General features: G+C 43.9%; 2 protein-coding genes across 12 annotated transcripts in view; both read left to right on the top strand.

The window, feature by feature from the left end:
• Positions 1-4408: 4408 nt before the first annotated feature.
• LOC127001660 (uncharacterized) lies at positions 4409-12523 on the top strand. Of its 10 annotated transcripts, none has more exons than XM_050866702.1 (8): positions 4409-4546; positions 4655-4769; positions 4868-4985; positions 5232-5372; positions 5666-5869; positions 6136-6297; positions 6421-6594; positions 10113-10456. In XM_050866702.1, exons 1-8 carry the CDS (start codon positions 4480-4482, stop codon positions 10344-10346), a joined length of 1215 nt encoding a protein of 404 aa, XP_050722659.1. In that variant the 5' UTR covers positions 4409-4479; the 3' UTR covers positions 10347-10456. The 10 variants fall into 10 exon arrangements, with proteins under 10 accessions (XP_050722659.1, XP_050722641.1, XP_050722651.1 ...); XM_050866684.1 differs by lacking the exon at positions 6421-6594 and adding an exon at positions 9827-10000; XM_050866694.1 differs by lacking the exons at positions 6136-6297; positions 6421-6594 and adding exons at positions 9542-9703; positions 9827-10000.
• Positions 10585-20168, top strand: part of LOC127001650 (photoreceptor-specific nuclear receptor-like) — a 29101-nt gene continuing 19517 nt past the window's right edge. Inside the window, exons 1-2 of one of the 2 annotated variants that reach the window (XM_050866619.1) lie at positions 10585-10720; positions 10769-10867. In XM_050866619.1, the coding sequence (XP_050722576.1) occupies positions 10711-10720; positions 10769-10867 (109 nt within the window). In that variant the 5' untranslated portion in view covers positions 10585-10710. Of the gene's footprint in view, positions 10868-20168 lie in introns of both variants that reach the window. The other variant, XM_050866613.1, reaches the window with a different exon arrangement.

Here is a 20168-nt window from a genome sequence, read left to right on the forward strand (position 1 = left end):
TGTAATTACTATATAGCCACCGTCTCGTATATGTTCACTATTTTTTTATACTTTACAATTGATTGATTGATTGATTGATAGTTTATTGTTGCAAGTAATACAACAAAGGAGAAGGTTCACCCTCTCTGACTTATTCACCTCATTTTAAATACTTGCTCTTCATTCTTTGTTATGTATTCACACTATTTCTTTTTACATATATATCTCTACCTTACCGGTGTATCTGAGCTTCCATTAGTGTAGATTATATAAAAGAAGCTAGTATGAAAAGATATATATGATAAATTGTACGTACTTGCTTTATCCTTTATGACGATATAGGGATTTTTTTCTACCTCTATATTCGATTATACTGGATATCTACACAGAGATCTCTATTATACCTTAGTTACACGTAGCAATGATGGTTTTCCCGTGATGCTTGTCAAAAGGAGATAGCTATTTCACCATGTTGTACCAGTGACCGTTGTATCACGTGCAAGCTTCATAGATCGAGATACCTTGATCTTGACCTTCAACCTGAATCTGCAGGTGACTCGTTCACCTTTTATATTGAAAACTCCTGTAGTGAAAAACAATTCCGCCTGTCAGTATATAACATTATCAACGTACCTTGCTTGCCACATTCAGGGACATTCTCTTCATGAAATCTTTCCCCTCTGCAGTCACCTTTTCAGTTCTTTCAGGTCTCAAGATGTTAAAGCTTAGGCCTATAGTAGTAGTCTTTCCTCCCACACACACAGTCCCAATAGCAACACTATCCTGCCCCTACTTTCAACCACTTCATTTATTTAGCAAAGCCTACCATTTCTGTCTATTACTTGCACCATCTCCAGCAAGCTCATGTCATACTTCCTACATTCCAATATCACATCCGTCTTTCACTATGCTACGGAATTTGAATCATCTGTCATTCCTTCCATTCACATAGATCACTACCCACATCTGTCCTGAAGACCACTCATCAACCCGGACTCTTGAAGAAACCGTCTAAGTGATTAAGAAATGAGTTCCGGTGGGGGGGGGGTGCTGGGCGGGGGGGCAGCACTGGCGCCACTATAAAAAATTGCCTGCGCCATAACGGACCTGAAGAAAGCCTACCGGCGCTATAGGCTGTGATTTAAAAAGAAAAAAAAAAGACTAAGGCCTTTCCTAACGTCCCCCAACAATCTCTGATGCTATCCTATTCAATCAGATGCTTTAATTTTATATATCCATCGGGTTTTCTCTGCTCTGGCTTCCGCATGACATGACCAATTCATTTTTCATTCCTAATCTTCAATATAACATCTTCAGTATTTTCTTCTTTTCTGGTCCATGATGCTTGATTGCATTTTTTTCTCTCCAGTCCTCTTTGAGCTCTTATCATAAGCTTCTCTTTGGATTTTCTGCGGGGCGACTTTTTAATCGCCATTATATCCCACATTTTCCTGTTCCCTTACTCATGATTTTTTTTTTTTTTTTTTACGTTTTCGCCTATAGCGCCGATAGGCTTCATGATAGGGCCTGATGGTTGGCCCCAGCCCGTTGTGGCGCAGGCAAGTGTTTATAGTGGCGCCATCTTGCATTGGCTCATACTTCCCTCCCGGAGCTCATTTTTTATCCTAGAATTTAGAGTCCGAGTTGCTAGGTGGTCTTCTGGACAGCATGTGGTTAGTCTCAGGCCACCCAGCGCTGACGCGTCGTCCTGGACGCGGCTCCGTCACCCTGTCTCCACTTTCTGGCTTTTCAAATTATCGAGCATTTTTATCTACATTTCTTTTTGCGCACTTATCATAGCCTTCTCTAGCAGATCTTTTGTGAGGCAACAATATAGTTTCTGAACCGTATGTTACGACTGGCAGGATAAACTGATACAGAATGCACGATACTCTGCACATTCCTCATTAGGGAGATTGCATGTTAGTAGCTATTCATGATATTACTGCGTTTATCAAAAAGTGCTCCATCCTATGTTTAAACTATACTCTTAATCTCTTTTCCGTGGGCTGGGTGTGCACTATAATTCTTTGTCCTAGATCTGCGTAGTCCTCTCTGACTCTCTGCTGTTTTTCTCTCACTCTTTTTATTTGTTATATGTTTATTACTCAAACATCACCTTCTTTTCTCCTCTTCACACTTCACACTTATCATTCTTTTCTTGTTTTTTTTTCTCGAATTTATTAATTAAGACATGTATTAAATATTGTGGGTTGTTAAAGTTTAATTCTAGTCTATCTTGATTCATCCAATAGAAGAACTGTTGTGTCACCTTTATTCAAATGTTCTCGTTTTTCACGTGGAATTCAGTGATTACAGCGCTGTCTTCCTAACACATTTATGTTACGTTGAATCTACGCCTTACCTCCCTAGTGCCTGCACTTGCTCCTGAAATCTGAACCGAGTCAAATGCTTTCTCATAACCTATAAAAGCTGGGCATAGTGGTTTATTGTGCTCTGTTGATTTTTTTTTTTTTACAGACCTTGGTTGTCGATCTAGATGTGGTCAGATGACATTGCACTCGGCGTCAGTAAATACAATCTTTCTGTTCGGTAACCTTATCTTTAATAGCTTAATTAATATCACCTACAAGGGTCCAACAGATATAAGTGTGTATTGTTCTCTCTCTCTCTCTCTCTCTCTCTCTCTCTCTCTCTCTCTCTCTCTCTCTCTCTCTCTCTCTCTCTCTCAGTTCAAGAAAATATTTTATTGTAAACTTCGATACATTCCATTGGTAGGTATAACACTAGAGCACGTGACACACTCCAGCTCAAAACTACACACACTCACCATAAACACACGATAACAATGTGGCAGTTCTCACGATAATTGAGATCCACCTTTGTAGACTTCGACTGCACAGAATATTAATAGCCACGAGTTTAATTGAAAAAAAAAAAAAAACACTGAAAAGTGCGCTTTATGAATAACAGTTAATGCAGACATTGTTTATCTACGGTGCAAATGTTCCCAGCTCTTGTTCATTTCACAAGGTAACACAAAGCATTAAATTCAAGTCTGTTTATTGATTCCACCTAATATAATTACTCAGTCGACGACACATATATAACAACTATGATCTCGGTGTTACTCTCAGATTATTTTTAAAGGTTGAAAGAGCGACTCAACCGAAACTGAATAATCAAATGGAAATATATCAACATACCATGGATCTTAACTCATCAAAGTTCCCCAGATATTTCGTTTTTAAGCCTCTAACCTTCACTCCCCCTCCCCCCCCCCACTTTCCATGACTATTGTCTATCCTGCTGTGCTTATCATGCTCACGTGGACATGATATATGGGAAAGTTTGCCTGACAGCTGGATTTTCACATATGACTGACAGTTTCGCTCCCCCTTCACCCCCCCCCCTCTCTCTCTCTCTCTCTCTCTCTCTCTCTCTCTCTCTCTCTCTCTCTCTCTCTCCCGTGCTTTAAAATAAATGTAAAGGAAAAGTTGGGAGAATTCGCTATTAGCTGCGCGTGGAGGCGGTGCTCATCTCCGTACCATTGGCCCTTGAGCCTGTGGTGGGAAAGAACCCTTAAAGCAGGACACGGGCCAGTGCAAAATCTGGCTCACCACAGTTTACCCTCCCCAGGTGCCCCAGGAAGGCTACCCATTCATCGACCATCCCGAAAGGAAGGATGAACAGCTGGGTGGAATGCGCACCGACTGCACGGTATATTAGGCCGGGATTCCAACCCAGGCCCGCAGATTCGTAGTTAGGCACTCTAACCACTGGATCACGGAAAAAAAATAAAGCCTTCAGATTTGATGACCGTCTTAAGACTCTCTACACGACTTTTGGAACCATTGTAACCATTCCCACGACCAGAGTAGACTGTTCTAATGGAGCAGTTTGCACTTATCCGACGCCGTATCCTTCAACAAAAATTGTATAAACCACAGAAGTGGAGTTACCCATTATGTGTGTTTGTTGAAGTTTGTTACAACCCTGTCATTGAACACTAAGAAATAGTAATGTGAAAATAGCTTGGACTTTATAACCAATACATCAACCACCTACAGGGATCTAGTGTGTGTGTGTGTGTGTGTGTGTGTGTGTGTGTGTGTGTGTGTGTGTGTGTGTGTGTGTGTGTGTGTGAGTGGTTCCCTTTGTTTTGAGCTTCATTTCGATGTATGGTTACTCCTTGAATGGAAAGTATTTATTTTTACGGGAAGGTGTGTATCTGTTTATACCATGTGGACTGCCGACTGGGGAATTACTTTTAGCAAGTGGAATCTGCACTTGGGAGAATCTTTTTTTGGTGGATTGTTAGTTTCCAGGAAGGAAGGCTGCGTTAATGAGGAAGAGGAGAAGGGAAAGGAGAATGTGATAGCTATTAGGCCTCAAAGGAACGGGAAGAGAGATAAGGATACGGACGACAGAGGAGGAGGAGGCAGGGGGGATTAAGGAGGTGGGAGGCTACACACACTATAAGATGAAGTCTCAGCGACATATGGTCGGAGAAAGATTGTACAGGAAAAGACAGAGGCTATGGATATCCGACGAAAACTCGGCCAGGCCATTCTTCTGGTCGCCCTTCTCACCACGCCTGCATACTGTAAGGAAGAGATAGATAGATAGATAGATAGATAGATAGAGACAGGGAGAATAACTAAAACATTAATAATCCACAACATGAGCATTTTACTTCCTGGTGCCCGTCAAGGCGTGGATTGCGTGTGGGACAAGGACAGTGACTTCCCTCAGTACCAGCCGCTCATCCTCGCCAGCAATTACGACTTAGTGCTTCCAGTGCTGGAGGGAGAGAACAGGATAGTAAGGTCGGTGGAAGATGCCTTGGAACAATATTGATCGTGCTAGTGACTGATCAAAATTACACAAGTAAGCACTTTTCTATTGCTGTTTGGGTCACTGGCAGGGTGGCGGAAGGGGAAACGGTGACTCTTGCGTGCCCTGGCAATGTCCTGACGAATATTGGACAGGTGGAGGCGCAAGGCCGCTGCCTCGACAGTGGCCTGCTTGAAGTCGCTGGCTCCGTAAGTATCCGTGCTGGTGCCGAGCTGCTTTGACTCTCGAGGAAGTCATGGGGCGTGATAGGCATTTCAGAGTAAGTCATGTTAAACGTTTACCTCAAAGATAGGTGGATAGGTTCGTGCGTCCTCCCTTTTGTTTGTATAATAATTATTGGAGGCAGCAATACGTGCATGTGTGTGCAACTCATCCACAGTTAATAAATGCTAACATGAGGACCCTTACATCTGTGGGATGCAATGCCCGGCCAGGAGTGGGACATGGCGAGCTTGGGCTGTGACGATGATGTAGAGGAATCAATTATACGAAACCTTGGAACCTGCGGCTCCTCCGGCGTCGGGGATCTGCACGTCATTGGCTTCGAGTTTACTACCCTCAGCTATGTCAAAGCGGTGAGTGCTGTGCGAACTGTGTGGGTGTGCAAAAAAGGTGAGTGTTGTGTGAACTGTGGCTTGTCCCCCAGATTGGTTGAGAGGTTTCGCTTTTCTAGGGCATTTTCGGCTCTAGCAAAAAACTCTTAGTTTGGATATCTCTGAGAATGATGCAGTTTATTTTCTTTATTACTGTGGATGCCTCGTAATGTTGTATTACCTACAGGCGTCACATACTAGACGCTCGAGAAACATCTCACACACAGACACACACATATTCACCCTCTTCTCATGATCCTCATACTCTCGGGCAGATCATTGAGGTGTGCTTCGATCCTGCCTCCGAGACAACTCTCTACACCAGGAATGTTCTCCACGGCGCCAGCATCGCCGCCAAGGACATAGAAACGTCGAGGCCATCCTTCAAGTCCTCCACAGGGTTCTTCAGCGTGTCTATGAACACCGTGTACACGCAGGCTTCCCAGCTCGAACTCATGATCAGTCTTCTTGGCGATGAGGTATTCGCGTTGGCATGCTGGCGTGTGTGGAGCTTTGCTAGTGTGTGTGTGTGTGTGTGTGTGTAAGCATGCACTTTCAATCGCTCATAACCACTTTAGAAAACTTTGGAATTGCTGGAAATTGCTAGGAAAAGCGATTAAACCTCTCTCTCTCTCTCTCTCTCTCTCTCTCTCTCTCTCTCTCTCTCTCTCTCTCTCTCTCTCTCTCTCTCTCTCTCTCTCTCTCTCTCTCTCTCTCTCTCTCTCTCTCTCTCTCTCTCCTGCAGGACCTTGCCAACACAATCATTGACCCCGGCAGTCAGCTCTACTTCGCCAGGGGCCACATGTCTCCTGACGCCGACTTCGTGATAGTGCCAAACCAGGATGCCACCTACTACTACATCAATGCCGCGCCGCAGTGGCAGGCCTTCAACAACGGCAACTGGAAGGTGGGTGTTGGCCGTGCCGAAAGCAGACTGGCTATCACTCGCGGCTCTTCCCAAGTCCTCTAGAATTCAATAGTCCTTGGCTCTACCACTTTGCCCTCACTGCTGCATTCGTCCTCCCAACAGTACTTGGAATATGCCACTCGGGATCTGGCTGAGAAGAAGGGGAGGGACCTGGTGGTGTACAGCGGGGGTTGGGACGTGCTGGAGCTCGACGACATCAATGGTAACCCTGTGAAAGTGTTCCTGGGACTGACGGAGGGCAAGGAAGTAGTGCCTGCGCCAGCTGTCACGTGGAAGGTTTGTGTTATGCTGTTACTCTCACCTTGGCAGGCTCCACTGTCTTTACACACACACACACACACACACACACACATACACACCCACACCCACACATACACACTAAGCGCTCTGCCGTACGCACACACAGGTAGTGCACGACCAGTCCACCAACTGCGCCGCTGCCGTGGTGGGCGTGAACAACCCACATCTCACAGCCGCCCCCGCCACGCTCTGCTCTGACCTGTGCTCATCTTTGACTTGGATCGACTTCGAAGTGACCGACCTGGCGCATGGCTACACCTACTGTTGCACCGTGGACGACCTGCGCAATGCCATACCCCACGTGCCTGACCTCGGCAACGTCTGTCTCCTCACCGACTGATCATGACGAAATAGTTATAATTTGGATCAACCCGGTGTGACACAGGCACGAATAAGCGAATATGAGCAACTTTTATGAAGTTAATTTATGATAGTCGTAAGACTCTCTACACGACTTTTGGGACCATGTGTATAACATTACCACGACCAGAGTAGATTGTTCCAAGGGGGCAGTTTGCACATATTTGACGTCGTATCCCTCAATAAACATCATGTTAACCGCAGAAATGGAGTTACCCATTATGTGTGTTTGTTTAAGTTTGATACAATCCTGTCACTGAACACTAACAAATAGTAATGTGCAAGTAGCGAAGACTTTATAATCAATACATCAACCACCTACAGGCATCTAGTGTGTGTGTGTGTGTGTGTGTGTGTGTGTGTGGTTCGCTTTGTTCTGAGCTTCATTTCGATGTGTGGTTACTCTTTGAATGGAAAGTACTTATTTTACGGGGAGGTGTGTATCTGTTTATACCATGTGGACTGCCATGGAATCTGCACTTGGGAGAGCCCTTTTTGGTGGACTGATTGTTTCCAGAAAGGAAGGCTGCGTTTATGAGAAAAAGGAGAAGGAAAATGAGAATGTGATAGTTTGGGAAAGGAACGGGAAGAGAGATAAGAACACGGGCGACAGAGGAGGAGGCAGGGGGGTGTTAAGGAGGTGGAAGGCAGCACACACTATAAGAGGGAGTCTCAGCTAAAGATAGTCAGAGAAAGATTGTGCACCCAAGAAAAGACAGACGCTATGGATACCGGACGAAAATTCACCCAGGCCATTCTACTGGTCGCCCTTCTCACCACGCCTGCATATTGTAAGGAAGAGAGAGAGAGAGAGAGAGAGAGAGAGAGAGAGAGAGAGAGAGAGAGAGAGAGAGAGAGAGAGAGAGAGAGAGAGAATAAAAAATAATAATCCACAACACGAACGTTTTACTTCCTGGTGCCCCGTCAAGGCGTGGATTGCGTGTGGGACAAGGACAGTGACTTCCCTCAGTACCAGCCGCTCATCCTCGCCAGCAATTACGACTTAGTGCTTCCAGTGCTGGAGGGAGAGAACAGGATAGTAAGGTCGGTGGAAGATGCCTTGGAACAATATTGATCGTGCTAGTGAGTGATCTAAATTACACAAGTAAGCACTTTTCTATTGCTGTTTGGGTCACTGGCAGGGTGGCGGAAGGGGAAACGGTGACTCTTGCGTGCCCTGGCAATGTCCTGACGAATATTGGACAGGTGGAGGCGCAAGGTCGCTGCCTCAACAGTGGCCTGCTTGAAGTCGCTGGCTCCGTAAGTATCCGTGCTGGTGCCGAGCTGCTTTGACTCTCGAGGAAGTCATGGGGCGTGATAGGCATTTCAGAGTAAGTCATGTTAAACGTTTACCTCAAAGATAGGTGGATAGGTTCGTGCGCCCTCCCTTTTGTTTGTATAATAATTATTGGAGACAGCAATACGTGCATGTGTGTGCAACTCATCCACAGTTAATAAATGCTAACATTAGGACCCTTACATCTGTGGGATGCAATGCCCGGCCAGGAGTGGGACATGGCGAGCTTGGGCTGTGACGATGATGTAGAGGAATCAATTATACGAAACCTTGGAACCTGCGGCTCCTCCGGCGTCGGGGATCTGCACGTCATTGGCTTCGAGTTTACTACTCTCAGCTATGTCAAAGCGGTGAGTGCTGTGCGAACTGTGTGGGTGTGCAAAAAAGGTGAGTGTTGTGTGGACTGTGGCTTGTCCCCCAGATTGGTTGAGAGGTTTCGCCTTTCTAGAGCATTTTCGGCTCTAGTAAACAACTCTTAGTTTGGATATCTCTGAGAATGATGCAGTTTATTTTCTTTATTACTGTGGATGCCTCGTAATGTTGTATTACCTACAGGCATCACATACTAGACGCTCGAGAAACATCTCGCAAACATATTCACCCTCTTCTCATGATTCTCATACTCTCGGGCAGATCATTGAGGTGTGCTTCGATCCTGTCTCCGAGACAACTCTCTACACCAGGAATGTCCTCCACGGCGCCAGCATCGCCGCCAAGGACATAGAAACGTCGAGGCCATCCTTCAAGTCCTCCACAGGGTTCTTCAGCGTGTCCATGAGCACCGTGTACACGCAGGCTTCCCAGCTCGAACTCATGATCAGTCTTCTTGGTGATGAGGTATTCGCGTTAGCATGCTGGCGTGTGTGGATCACTGTTGTTAAGTGTGTGTGTGTGTGTGTGTGTGTGTAATTCCTCACGACGTGAGTAAGTGGTCATTGTCGGTCTCTGGATACCCCATCCCCTTGCTCCAGCTCAGCGCTCTACCGACTGAGCTACCGGAGCGGTGTGTGTGTGTGTGTGTGTGTGTGTGTGTGTGTGTGTGTGTGTGTAAGCATGCACTTTCAATCGCTCATAACCACTTTAGAAAATTATGGAACTGATGGAAATCACTCGGAAAAGCGACTAAACCTGTATAGTTGAGATTTCTGTTCCAGTGACCCCGCCTCCAGTTCATGCGCTCTCTCTCTCTCTCTCTCTCTCTCTCTCTCTCTCTCTCTCTCTCTCTCTCTCTCTCTCTCTCTCTCTCTCTCTCTCTCTCTCCTGCAGGACCTTGCCAACACAATCATTGACCCCGACAGTCAGCTCTACTTCGCCAGGGGCCACATGTCTCCTGACGCCGACTTCGTGATAGTGCCAAACCAGGATGCCACCTACTACTACATCAATGCCGTGCCGCAGTGGCAGGCCTTCAACAACGGCAACTGGAAGGTGGGTGTTGGCCGTGCCGAAAGCAGACTGGCTATCACTCGCGGCTCTTCCCAAGTCCTCTAGAATTCTATAGTCCTTGGCTCTACCACTTTGCCCTCACTGCTGCATTCGTCCTCCCAACAGTACTTGGAATATGCCACTCGGGATCTGGCTGAGAAGAAGGGGAGGGACCTGGTGGTGTACAGCGGGGGTTGGGACGTGCTGGAGCTCGACGACATCAATGGTAACCCCGTGAAAGTGTTCCTGGGACTGACGGAGGGCAAGGAAGTAGTGCCTGCGCCAGCTGTCACGTGGAAGGTTTGTGTTATGCTGTTACTCTCACCTTGGCAGGCTCCACTGTCTTTACACACACACACACACATACACACCCACACATACACACTAAGCGCTCTGCCGTACGCACACACAGGTAGTGCACGACCAGTCCACCAACTGCGCCGCTGCCGTGGTGGGCGTGAACAACCCACATCTCACAGCCGCCCCCGCCACGCTCTGCTCTGACCTGTGCTCATCTTTGACTTGGATCGACTTCGAAGTGACCGACCTGGCGTATGGCTACACCTACTGTTGCACCGTGGACGACCTGCGCAATGCCATACCCCACGTGCCTGACCTCGGCAACGTCTGTCTCCTCACCGACTGATCATGACGAAATAGTTATAATTTGGATCAACCCGGTGTGACACAGGCACGAATAAGCGAAAATGAGCAACTTTTATGAAGTTAATTTATCAACAATTGCTATTATGCCTGCTCCTATTTATTTTTGTATCCTTCAGTGTCACATCATCATCATCATCACCATCATCATCATCATCGACATCAGCTTGTATATCGTTCCTTTGCAGGGCATGTCTAGAAAATAATAATAAATAAATTTAGGTAAATAAAACAGAAAAGTGGGACGAAATTACTTAATATTATACATTTTGTTCTCGTTTAGGACATTTCATAAAAATTTAGTATTTAGTTTTTAGCAAGATTATAGAAGTCACTTGAGGTGCGCAATGCAACAGCCAAATATCAAACATAATCAGCTGTCAATTATAAACTACGTGCTGGAGTTCGACGACATCAACGGTAGTAACCCCGTGGCCCGTGAAAGTGTTCCTGGGACTGACGGAGGGCAAGGAAGTAGTGCCTGCGCCAGCTGTCACGTGGAAGGTTTGTGTTATGCTGTTATTCTCACCTTGGCAGGCTCCACTGTCTTTACACACACACACACACACACACACACACACACTAAGCGCTCTGCAGCTGCATGCCTTATGAACAGTCGCACACACAGGTAGTGCACGACCAGTCCGCCGCTTTCACAGTTCCTTATGATGGGTCAAGAAGCCTCCAAACAAATACCAGACTTCTAAAATTCCTTGTATACTATTTTATGTTCAGATTTAAGTTAGGAAATTAAGGCAGCGCACCGTACGGGAAATCTGTGTAGGCTATCTGACGTTGTAGCGGACACCGAACCATAATGAAGTGTAGAAGACTGTAGTATTTTGTTCGGGCGATTACAAAGTCACTGTGTTGGACTCTGAAACTGGCGCTTAGTATTTGGTTTTCTGGTCTTCTTCTTTGACCTGTAACGCTTTGTATCGCTTCTTAGGTAGGGCTATAGAAATCAGCTGACGTGCGCAATGCAGCTGTCAAATGTCAAACAGAATCAGCTGTCAACCCACGGCGGGGCGGGGCGAGGCAGGGCGGACATCATGAGGCCGCCGGTGAGTTTTGAAGTAACACTGTTTGGTTGTATTTGTGTTATTTAGATAATTTTTGCCAGTCATCGCCCTCCTCCCGCTATCAAGTGTTGTGCTGGGGTAGGTCAGGGAGGCATGATGGCGTAGTGGTTCAAACAGCTCCATGTGTTGAAGGCCCGCACTTCCTACACGTGTTTTTACCCTCAAGTTCACAAGACCTATATAGCAAACAGCAATATACTTTTCTAGGGACTTTTATCTTCAGTTTTCAATGCCACAATTTGATCCACATATCCCCTTTCTTTTTGTAAATTCCTTTGTTTATTGTCTGCACTTTTATCTGTTATTTTCATTATCCTGTCATTTAAAAGCCTTCCCCACACTTTTTCTGGCACACTTTAGTAAGCTTATTCCCTTATAAGTTTTAGTCATTCCTTTCCTTTTCCTTTTCATCTTATTTCTACTGGCAGTTTTCTCTGTAACGTTTTCATGTAGGAACTCTTTTTCTCCTTATCTCTTTATTTTCATCTGTCCACTATGCATGCTCTCTCTTTCCTCTTCCACACACCCTTTATCTAAATACTTCCTCAGTTGGTCTAGCCACTGGACACTTAAAAGTTTCAAACAGATCACCCCCTCCAGTTTGTTCTATTCATACTCCTGGTTTTCCAAGAGTTTCTTTCACTTTCCTTCTACATACTTGCACATAGCCACTGTCACACAACCTCGCACTTGGTAGTTCCTCCCTCTCACTTATCTTCTTACCATTTTCTTTATATCTCCCATTTCTCTCAACCTTATTATTACTACTACCACAAAATGGTCAGAACTATAATAGTCATACTCTCTGTAGGTTTGATACATCCTGCTTGAATTATCTATAGCTACATTACCCTAACAAGCTCCTCTCATTCCCTTTTTTCATGTATACCTGTGGATTAAATTGTGCTGAAAGGTTTTTGACAGGAACAGACTCTTCTCTGCACATATATCCACAAGGTATGGCCCATTCTCATCCACTCCATTAATACACCACTTCCCTACCACCCTACTATTCTCCCCATCTCCATCCTTCACATTGATATCTCCTCACACAAATACTTTTCTTTATTTCCCAAAGGTTTTCAGACATTGGGCAGTAATACAAGTCAAACCCGAGAAGTTTCGGGTCCCGACAAAGGTTGGTTTAGGGGCCGTACTACAAGTCCAATCCAAGAAGTTTCGGGTCCCTACAGAGTTTGGGATGAATAACTATGTAGGGACCCGAAACTTATTGGATTGGACTTGTAATACGGCCCCTAAACCGACCTTTGTAGGGACCCGAAACTTCTCGGATTTGATTTGTAATACTGCACATTGCCCTAATTCCTCCCAAGCTCTCATCTTTTCCATTTTGCTTTTCATGCCCCTACTGTTCACTTGCCCACACCACATCTTTTCAAGTGTCACCAACAGCTACGGTAACATGTTTACCTTTCCTTTCATGAATGTTTCCATTCTTTCTCTCCTCTTGCATTTTTCATTCAATCTCTTCATATTTACACATCCCACCCTAAGGAGTCAGGAGCTTCTCCCTCCTTCTCCTCCTCCCCCACCAAGGGGCCACTGGCAGGGTTAGCACAGTTCTCATTCAGGTAGGGACACAGGGCATCAGGTCGTCGGAAACCATAGTCGCCAATGCCATTGTCCATTAAAGTAATACAAATATTTACACGGTAACAATAAACAAAAGTACCACTTCCACAGTCTATTGAACAGAGAAAATATAGTGTTTAATTACAAAATAAAAACAAACATTATGAAAAGAAAGTATCAGAGTACTCACCCTCCCCTTCTGTTCCACCACATATAAAAGTAAAACAAGGTACACCATTAGAAGATGACTAAAATGACTTGTGGTGTACCAAGGAGGCCACCTCATTAAGGTGGAATAGGGTTTGTCTACCACAAGCATTGATTTTAATAGTAGGCACGTAGCAGGATCAGTCAAAGAACGATCAACTACATTTCCACAAAATATGATTTTAATGAAATAATTAGCTAAAGCTACATTAGAATATATCTCCAGAATTTTTTCCCTAAAATTTTTCCCTTTAATTTTTTCCCTAAAATGTTTGCCCTAGAATTTATCCCCAGAAGACACAGTATATTTCATTTGCCATACAAACACTCAGATAATCATTCCCTTGTCTGTCATTTGTTAGCATCACCAAACCAACTCAGCTGAGGAAAACTAGTTGGTAATGTAGTCAGGAGGGGGCATCCAATGAGCCTCTGCTTGGAGCCCCTTCCTAAAGAATAGTAATGATAGTGGAAACGGTACTCTTTGTTGTCTTTGAAGTATTACCCACAGCTACAAGTTAGACTTACCTGTCATAAGAATACTGCATTGATGCCAATAATAGCCTTGTCGCTCTGACCCTCCCCCTGAACATAACCAATCCACTGCTATGTACTTCTCATCTAACTCCCTAAAGAGGGTTTTGTAGGCTAGTTACCTTTTAAGGGAGATGGAATATACCTCTTTCCCTTGCTTTCAAATTAAAAAGTTTTTGCATCCTTAGGTTGAATCTAATTGTTTTGAAGGGATTTTTTTTTTTTTTTTTAATACCAAATCAGTGTTGTATATTATAAGTCAATCAAGTGAATAATTGTAACATTTGGTAATTAATACTGTGATAATATATAATACTAAAAGTTTGTCATTTTGGAAAGGAGTAACTTAATGATACCCAGTTTTATACCAGATTATTAATTTATATCTAACAAAAAATGAAGAGTAAAAACTAAAGGAAGATACACACTACATACTGCTCCTAAGGGTAGGATGAAATATCCCATGAAGGGAACTAATCATTAAAACAAAAACTGATTGATTTTCATTGTTTTGATGTTCCCTGTTTGATAAGTTTAAATTTTGCAAAGGTAGAAAAAATCTAAATAGACCTCCCATACCTTGGTTCTGGCTGGTGCCATAAAGTAATGTTTATTGAATTTCATTTAATATTCAAACATAACTAATTATAAAGTCAAGTTTGGGCATAAAGCTGGTGTCATAAAGCAGTGTTTATTGCATCACACAGAATATTTTAACCTAACTAAATATAAAGTTCAGTGCCACCATGTCCAAGGCTAACAATAACTTCCAGCTAACTCAAAGGACAAAGTCAAGCCAAGCAGTTGCATTACACATGAACCAGCGAACACGTTGTAGCTTGCCAAGTTCAACTGTAGCACAAAATGCTCACATCAGGAAACAAAGGGAACTTTCAAAACTTGCACCATGTAGGTATAGGGCAGCACTGGCACTGTTGGAAACGTGAAAGTTGGAAGTGTGGAGCTCGGGGGTATGGTTGGGAAAGCATGATGGGCTGGCAATTTTTCGATGTACTAATGACCTCAATTAATATATATATATATATATATATATATATATATATATATATATATATATATATATATATATATATATATATATATATATATATATATATATATTACATTAATTATTTTCAGTCTTGTTGTTAAGCATCAAAAGCTGGCTTCCATATTTCTTTGGGTTGTAATTTGATCTTGTTATATTTTCGCATTCAGTGGGAGCATAGCATCTGAAATAAGTGTGTAAAACCAGAGGTGATTAATTAATTGTGCGTTATATAAGGAGGGCGTTGCCAGTCCCATAGTCAGTGATTGATAAGACGGAGGTGAGAGCCTCACCAAGATGCGTATCAATGGGTCAAGACTCAGACTATTCCCGTTGCCGCTCGCTTGCATGCTGCCGTTTCGAATGATGAGCCTACGTCCACAGCATTACGTATTTACACAATAAACATTACATCACATCACTAAAGAATTGATACTTGATACATTTTTACGAAGATGCTTTCATCCCATCAATACAGGATTGTTTTCTAGTAGGTACTCCGCTGTTGTTATTAATACTTATATACAAGTAAATTAGTGCACCCATATCATGCGATTGCACTATATAGTATTTACTATGCGGAATGAAGAGGATTCAATTTCAAAACCTTTATACTACTCTGACCCATGACTCTAATATATCAAAAGGTGTACATACGCGACGTAAGCTTAATTAAGGAATTATTATTGCTTCCTTGGTTCACTGTGCCCCGTCCCCTCCCTTTCTCCCGTGCCTCCTCCTGCAGCTCCTTACCCCCGGCCGCCCTCCTCCAGGCGCGGGGTCGGAGCATATTTCAGACAGGCGTCGCGCGTGAGGTGGTGTGCCCTTTCCATTACGTCCTTTCTAAAGCCACAATCAATGCGGCGTCCAGGAGCGGCCGCGTGATGGATGGCCGAATCGAGCGCCACTTAACGCTGCGGGTCACGGAGGCCGATCTTTGAGCCTTTGCATATTATTTAGAACCACAATTACTCGATTTACAACCCAGGCAAGTTTGATGAAGGGTAATTAAGTCATAGTATTATAAATCGTTAATATAAAGAAATGGTCGGCTGCATGGAGACTTGAAACCCACGACTTGAAGTATTGGCACCAAGAAGCGGGCGAAGCTTTGTAAAATATTCACCCACGCTCGTCTTCCGCCAAGCGTCCGGCATAGCGCCACAACGTCATGAAATATTGTACGCTAAGAGTGCAAGGCAATCTGACCCTTCCACAAGACGGCTACGAATCTATCTTGCAGGAGCCTTTTAGACGACGGCGGCGAAGTGGAGCACATTAGTGTGTGGCGCGGGTCGAGGAGCCTTCTGGGCGGCCGGTCGATGCTCTCTTGTCTGCTGATGACCGCTATTGAGTCACCGGGGTTGGGGTCTCGGTCCTTACAAAACACCCACAGTTATCCCAGGCGTTAGGACATTCCTCAGTTAATGTATAAACAGACAAGTATTAGTGGAGATATCGATATGTACTTCATCAATATTCCTCAGCTTTTCGGTATATGTATATTAATAACAATATAATCATTATATTGACCCTGGACACCGCATACCAAAATGACAATATGAATGATAATTTCTTGCTATCTTATTTTTTTCAATCAGACTAAGCTCAGTAAGACTTGTGAGTGGGTATTCAGTCTATCGTTTAATACAGTTTACTGACACCAACTTGCAATGGACAAGTGTAGCAAGTCGATACGAGGTCATTAATGCAAGCAATCAAACTCTCCGACATGCAGAATGGCCGGATGAAAGCCAGCACGATGTAAAGAGCAAAGGAGGAGGAGGGGGGCACGCCACAACTCAAAAAGGGGGACGTCGTGCGGTAGCGTGCCAGTCACACAGAGTCATGGCATCACAGATATTGACCCCTGGCACTGGCACCGGCACCGCGGGACTTGTATACACGATCCCTGCCTTCTGATTGGTCGGCGGCGTGACGTGTGGCCTCATCCATTGGTCAGGGTGACGCCGGTAGAATGATCGCCCTCGGAACCGACCGCCCCTTCTTCCACGTGAATGCCGGAGGGCGAAAGAAAGAGCGATACGTCATGCGGGCGGTGTAATTGCGTTATACAAGGGGCGACCTCCCTCCTGAAGTACGAGGCTCTTCCAGGAGGTTGTCAATAATGAAGAAGCCCCAACAGCACCATCACTATCGCCAGCGCCACCACCACCACTGTTACCTCTGTTGCTCTGTACATGCATAGAATAAGGCTTCGTTTCTTTCGTTTTCTTCCCTTCTGACAGCTAGGGAGCCCTGGATAATGATCATATTGTTGTGTGTGTGTGTGTGTTTATCCAGGTGCAGGACAATAATTACTGCCGTCATTTTTAAGCGAGGCGAGCAATCAGTCGCGCCCTCACCCCCATGAAGACATTAGCTGGGGACCATTTTCTCCCCTTCCTATGGACAAAGGAATCACAGCTCACCCATTTGTTCATAAGGTCCATCTCCTCAAATATTTTGGGTGCCTACAAATTCACATATATGAGAAGTCTCGTATAAGTTGTGGGTATTTCTATGGGTAGTTTTTAGTTTTATGACCCCATCGATAGCTTAACAAGGTTTCTGTATATCATGAACGTGAAAAAAAAATCATGAGAACCCGATTACTCTCCTTTGTGGCCTTTGGAAATGCTTGTTGTGAGAGCTGAAAGGGTCTGGGTTTACTAACACCCAGTCATCTGTTACGCTAAGTTATCATCATGTAGCCTATACGGAAAGGAAACACGAGGTCTTGCTTTTATTAGTTATGGAAGAGCAACTCATAAAACCCAGACTTATACGATCATATGCACAAAATAAATATGAGTGGAGTGCTACAATGTAACCTCAAGAACACATTTTATGCCCCGAAATCGGCAGGACATCGACTTTTTTTGGTTTTTATTTACTTTTTTTATGGCGATATGAATCAGTTTACGTCATCATTATCGGCTCTTGTTCATTCAATTTATTTATTCACTTATTATTATTTTTTTCCGGCCAGGCTACTCACGCTAACAATTAGGTGTCGTTGTTATCAGTGTTTTCCTTCGAAGTGTCACGTGTCCAGCCCCTATTCTGGTGCTAGACTGAATACTTGATGCAGGTGTTAAGTGTTAGCCGCCGGGCCTCACAATGTTCCTTCCTGATTACCCGACCCATACATATTTCACGCCCTCCCCAGCCCACCCTCAGCTCGCTCTCCCCAGGAGCTATTGTTCGTAGGGTCAGGGCTTCATTGGTTCTTCGGCGGTGTTCTCCAAAGCGAGGAGAAAAACGGAATAAGTTGTGTCTTTTGTTTGTTTTCCTAAGCGATGTGGTTTGGCGTTTGGAATCCATGTATCCCTTAAAACCCAGTACCAGCGATGGGCCAAATTTGTGGCTTTACCGTGTGCCAGCGACGGGCCAAATTTTTGCCATGATAAAAAAACTCCAAAATAGATGATGCATAAACTGATCACAAATACGTTGATATATATTGCGTAATGGTTTGCGTGAGTGATGATTTTTTTTTTCTCGCTTAGAGGGGCCTTAAAGAAACGACCCCGCAGCTATATACCGGGTTTAAACTTCCATCTTCTTCATCGCTCTCACGTAGTTTTCTTCCTTTTCTTCATCCTTTTCCTCCTCCTTTCTCAGATTTTTTTGATCCTGCTCCTTTTCCAACTCTTCTAAATCATTATGCTGTGACAAATACTTTTTTTTTGTTTTAATATATACTGAAAATACCAGAGATCATTCTTAATAAAGCTAGTCTGAAATTATATTGTTGTCGTTATTGTTGTTGTTGTTGTTATTTTTATTGCTGCTGCTGCTGCTGCTGCTGCTGTTGTTGTTGTTGTTGTTGTTGTTGCTCTTCTTCTTCTTCTTCTTCTTCTTCTTCTTCTTCTTCTTCTTCTTCTTCTTCTTCTTCTTCTTCTTCTTCTTATTCTTATTCTTATTATTAATATTATTATTGTAGTTGGTGGTTTTTTTTTTTTTTTTTATTTATTCTTTCATTATTTTTGCTGCTGTTTTTCCTGCTGCTGCTGTTATCGTTGTTGCTGTGATGGAGGTGGTGTCAGCGGCCGTGACGTTAGCATATGGAGAAGCAATGATTGACCATAAACAGAGGGAATTGTCCTCCAATCAGTAAGCACATTCTTGTATCGACATAACACATGACGGATACTTTTTTCAGCGCAAACATCCGTCTCTGTTAAGACTTGGTAAGACCTGCCCCGCGTGGTGACAGTCTGTATGGCTCAACTCAGTCACAGGCGCCTGCAGGAGAGTATCAAGAGTTTAGCCTATACTTAGCTAATTTAGTTGACATTAAGGTAGATATATTAGTAGATACATAGCATTCGTACTCTTATAATTAGGTATAGACGGAAAGGTAGTTTAGACATACATACATACAGTCAGACACAAACAGGTAGGCATACACATAGCCCATGCACTTACCAACATTGATCTCGGTCGTCAACACCTTCCTCTTGCCTAACCCGCCAAGGATTCAAACTCATCTGTCTACTTTGGGCATCAATACAAGAAGTGGCTCCATTTATACACCTCTTCCCACACCAAGGATGAAGTATACTATTTCTTTATCCTTGCCCAACACTGCCTAACCACGACAGCGGCGACCCCTTCTCTGTCCGTCTATTTCACCCCTAGACGTCACAAATCCTCCTTTTTGCCTTAACTATATACTGTTACCCAACCAGTCCCGATGCTCACTTGTTTGATCTTTCTCTTGTACGTGTAATATTTCTTCACTCCCTTCTTGAGATATATTCCCATGCACTTCCCGTTTTCCCTTCTATTGATGCTATTCTTAACAAATCCTCATCTCTGCCTTAACTATAATGCTACTCAACCAGTCCCGATGCTCACTAGTTTGATCTTTCTCTTGTATTTTCATTTTTTTTAACCTGTAATATTTCTTCACTCCCTTCTTGAGATCTATTCCCATGCACTTCCCGTTTTCCCTTCTATTGATACTATTCTTAACAAATTCTCATCTCTGCCTTAACTATAATGCTACCCAACCAGTCCCGATGCTCACTTGTTTGATCTTTTACGTATAACATTATTTTCTTCACTCCCTTCTTGAGATCTATTCCCACTTCTCGTTTTTCCTTCTATTGATACTATTCTTTACTCCTTTCTTGAAATCTATCCCCACTTCCCGCTTCTTTTTAGTAGTTAAAGGTGAAGATTGGGGAATGCTATAGCTGCGCGTGGCCTCAGTGCTCACCTCCGTTTCATTGTGCACCTATTTATCAGGCGAGACTCTCCCCTTCCCCCTCTCCGTCAAGATATATTTTCTCCAATAAGTAGTGACAGATCTCGAGCTTCATCCAGAAAA

Source organism: Eriocheir sinensis, chromosome 2, assembly GCF_024679095.1.
Source record: "Eriocheir sinensis breed Jianghai 21 chromosome 2, ASM2467909v1, whole genome shotgun sequence".
NCBI lineage: Eukaryota > Metazoa > Arthropoda > Malacostraca > Decapoda > Varunidae > Eriocheir > Eriocheir sinensis.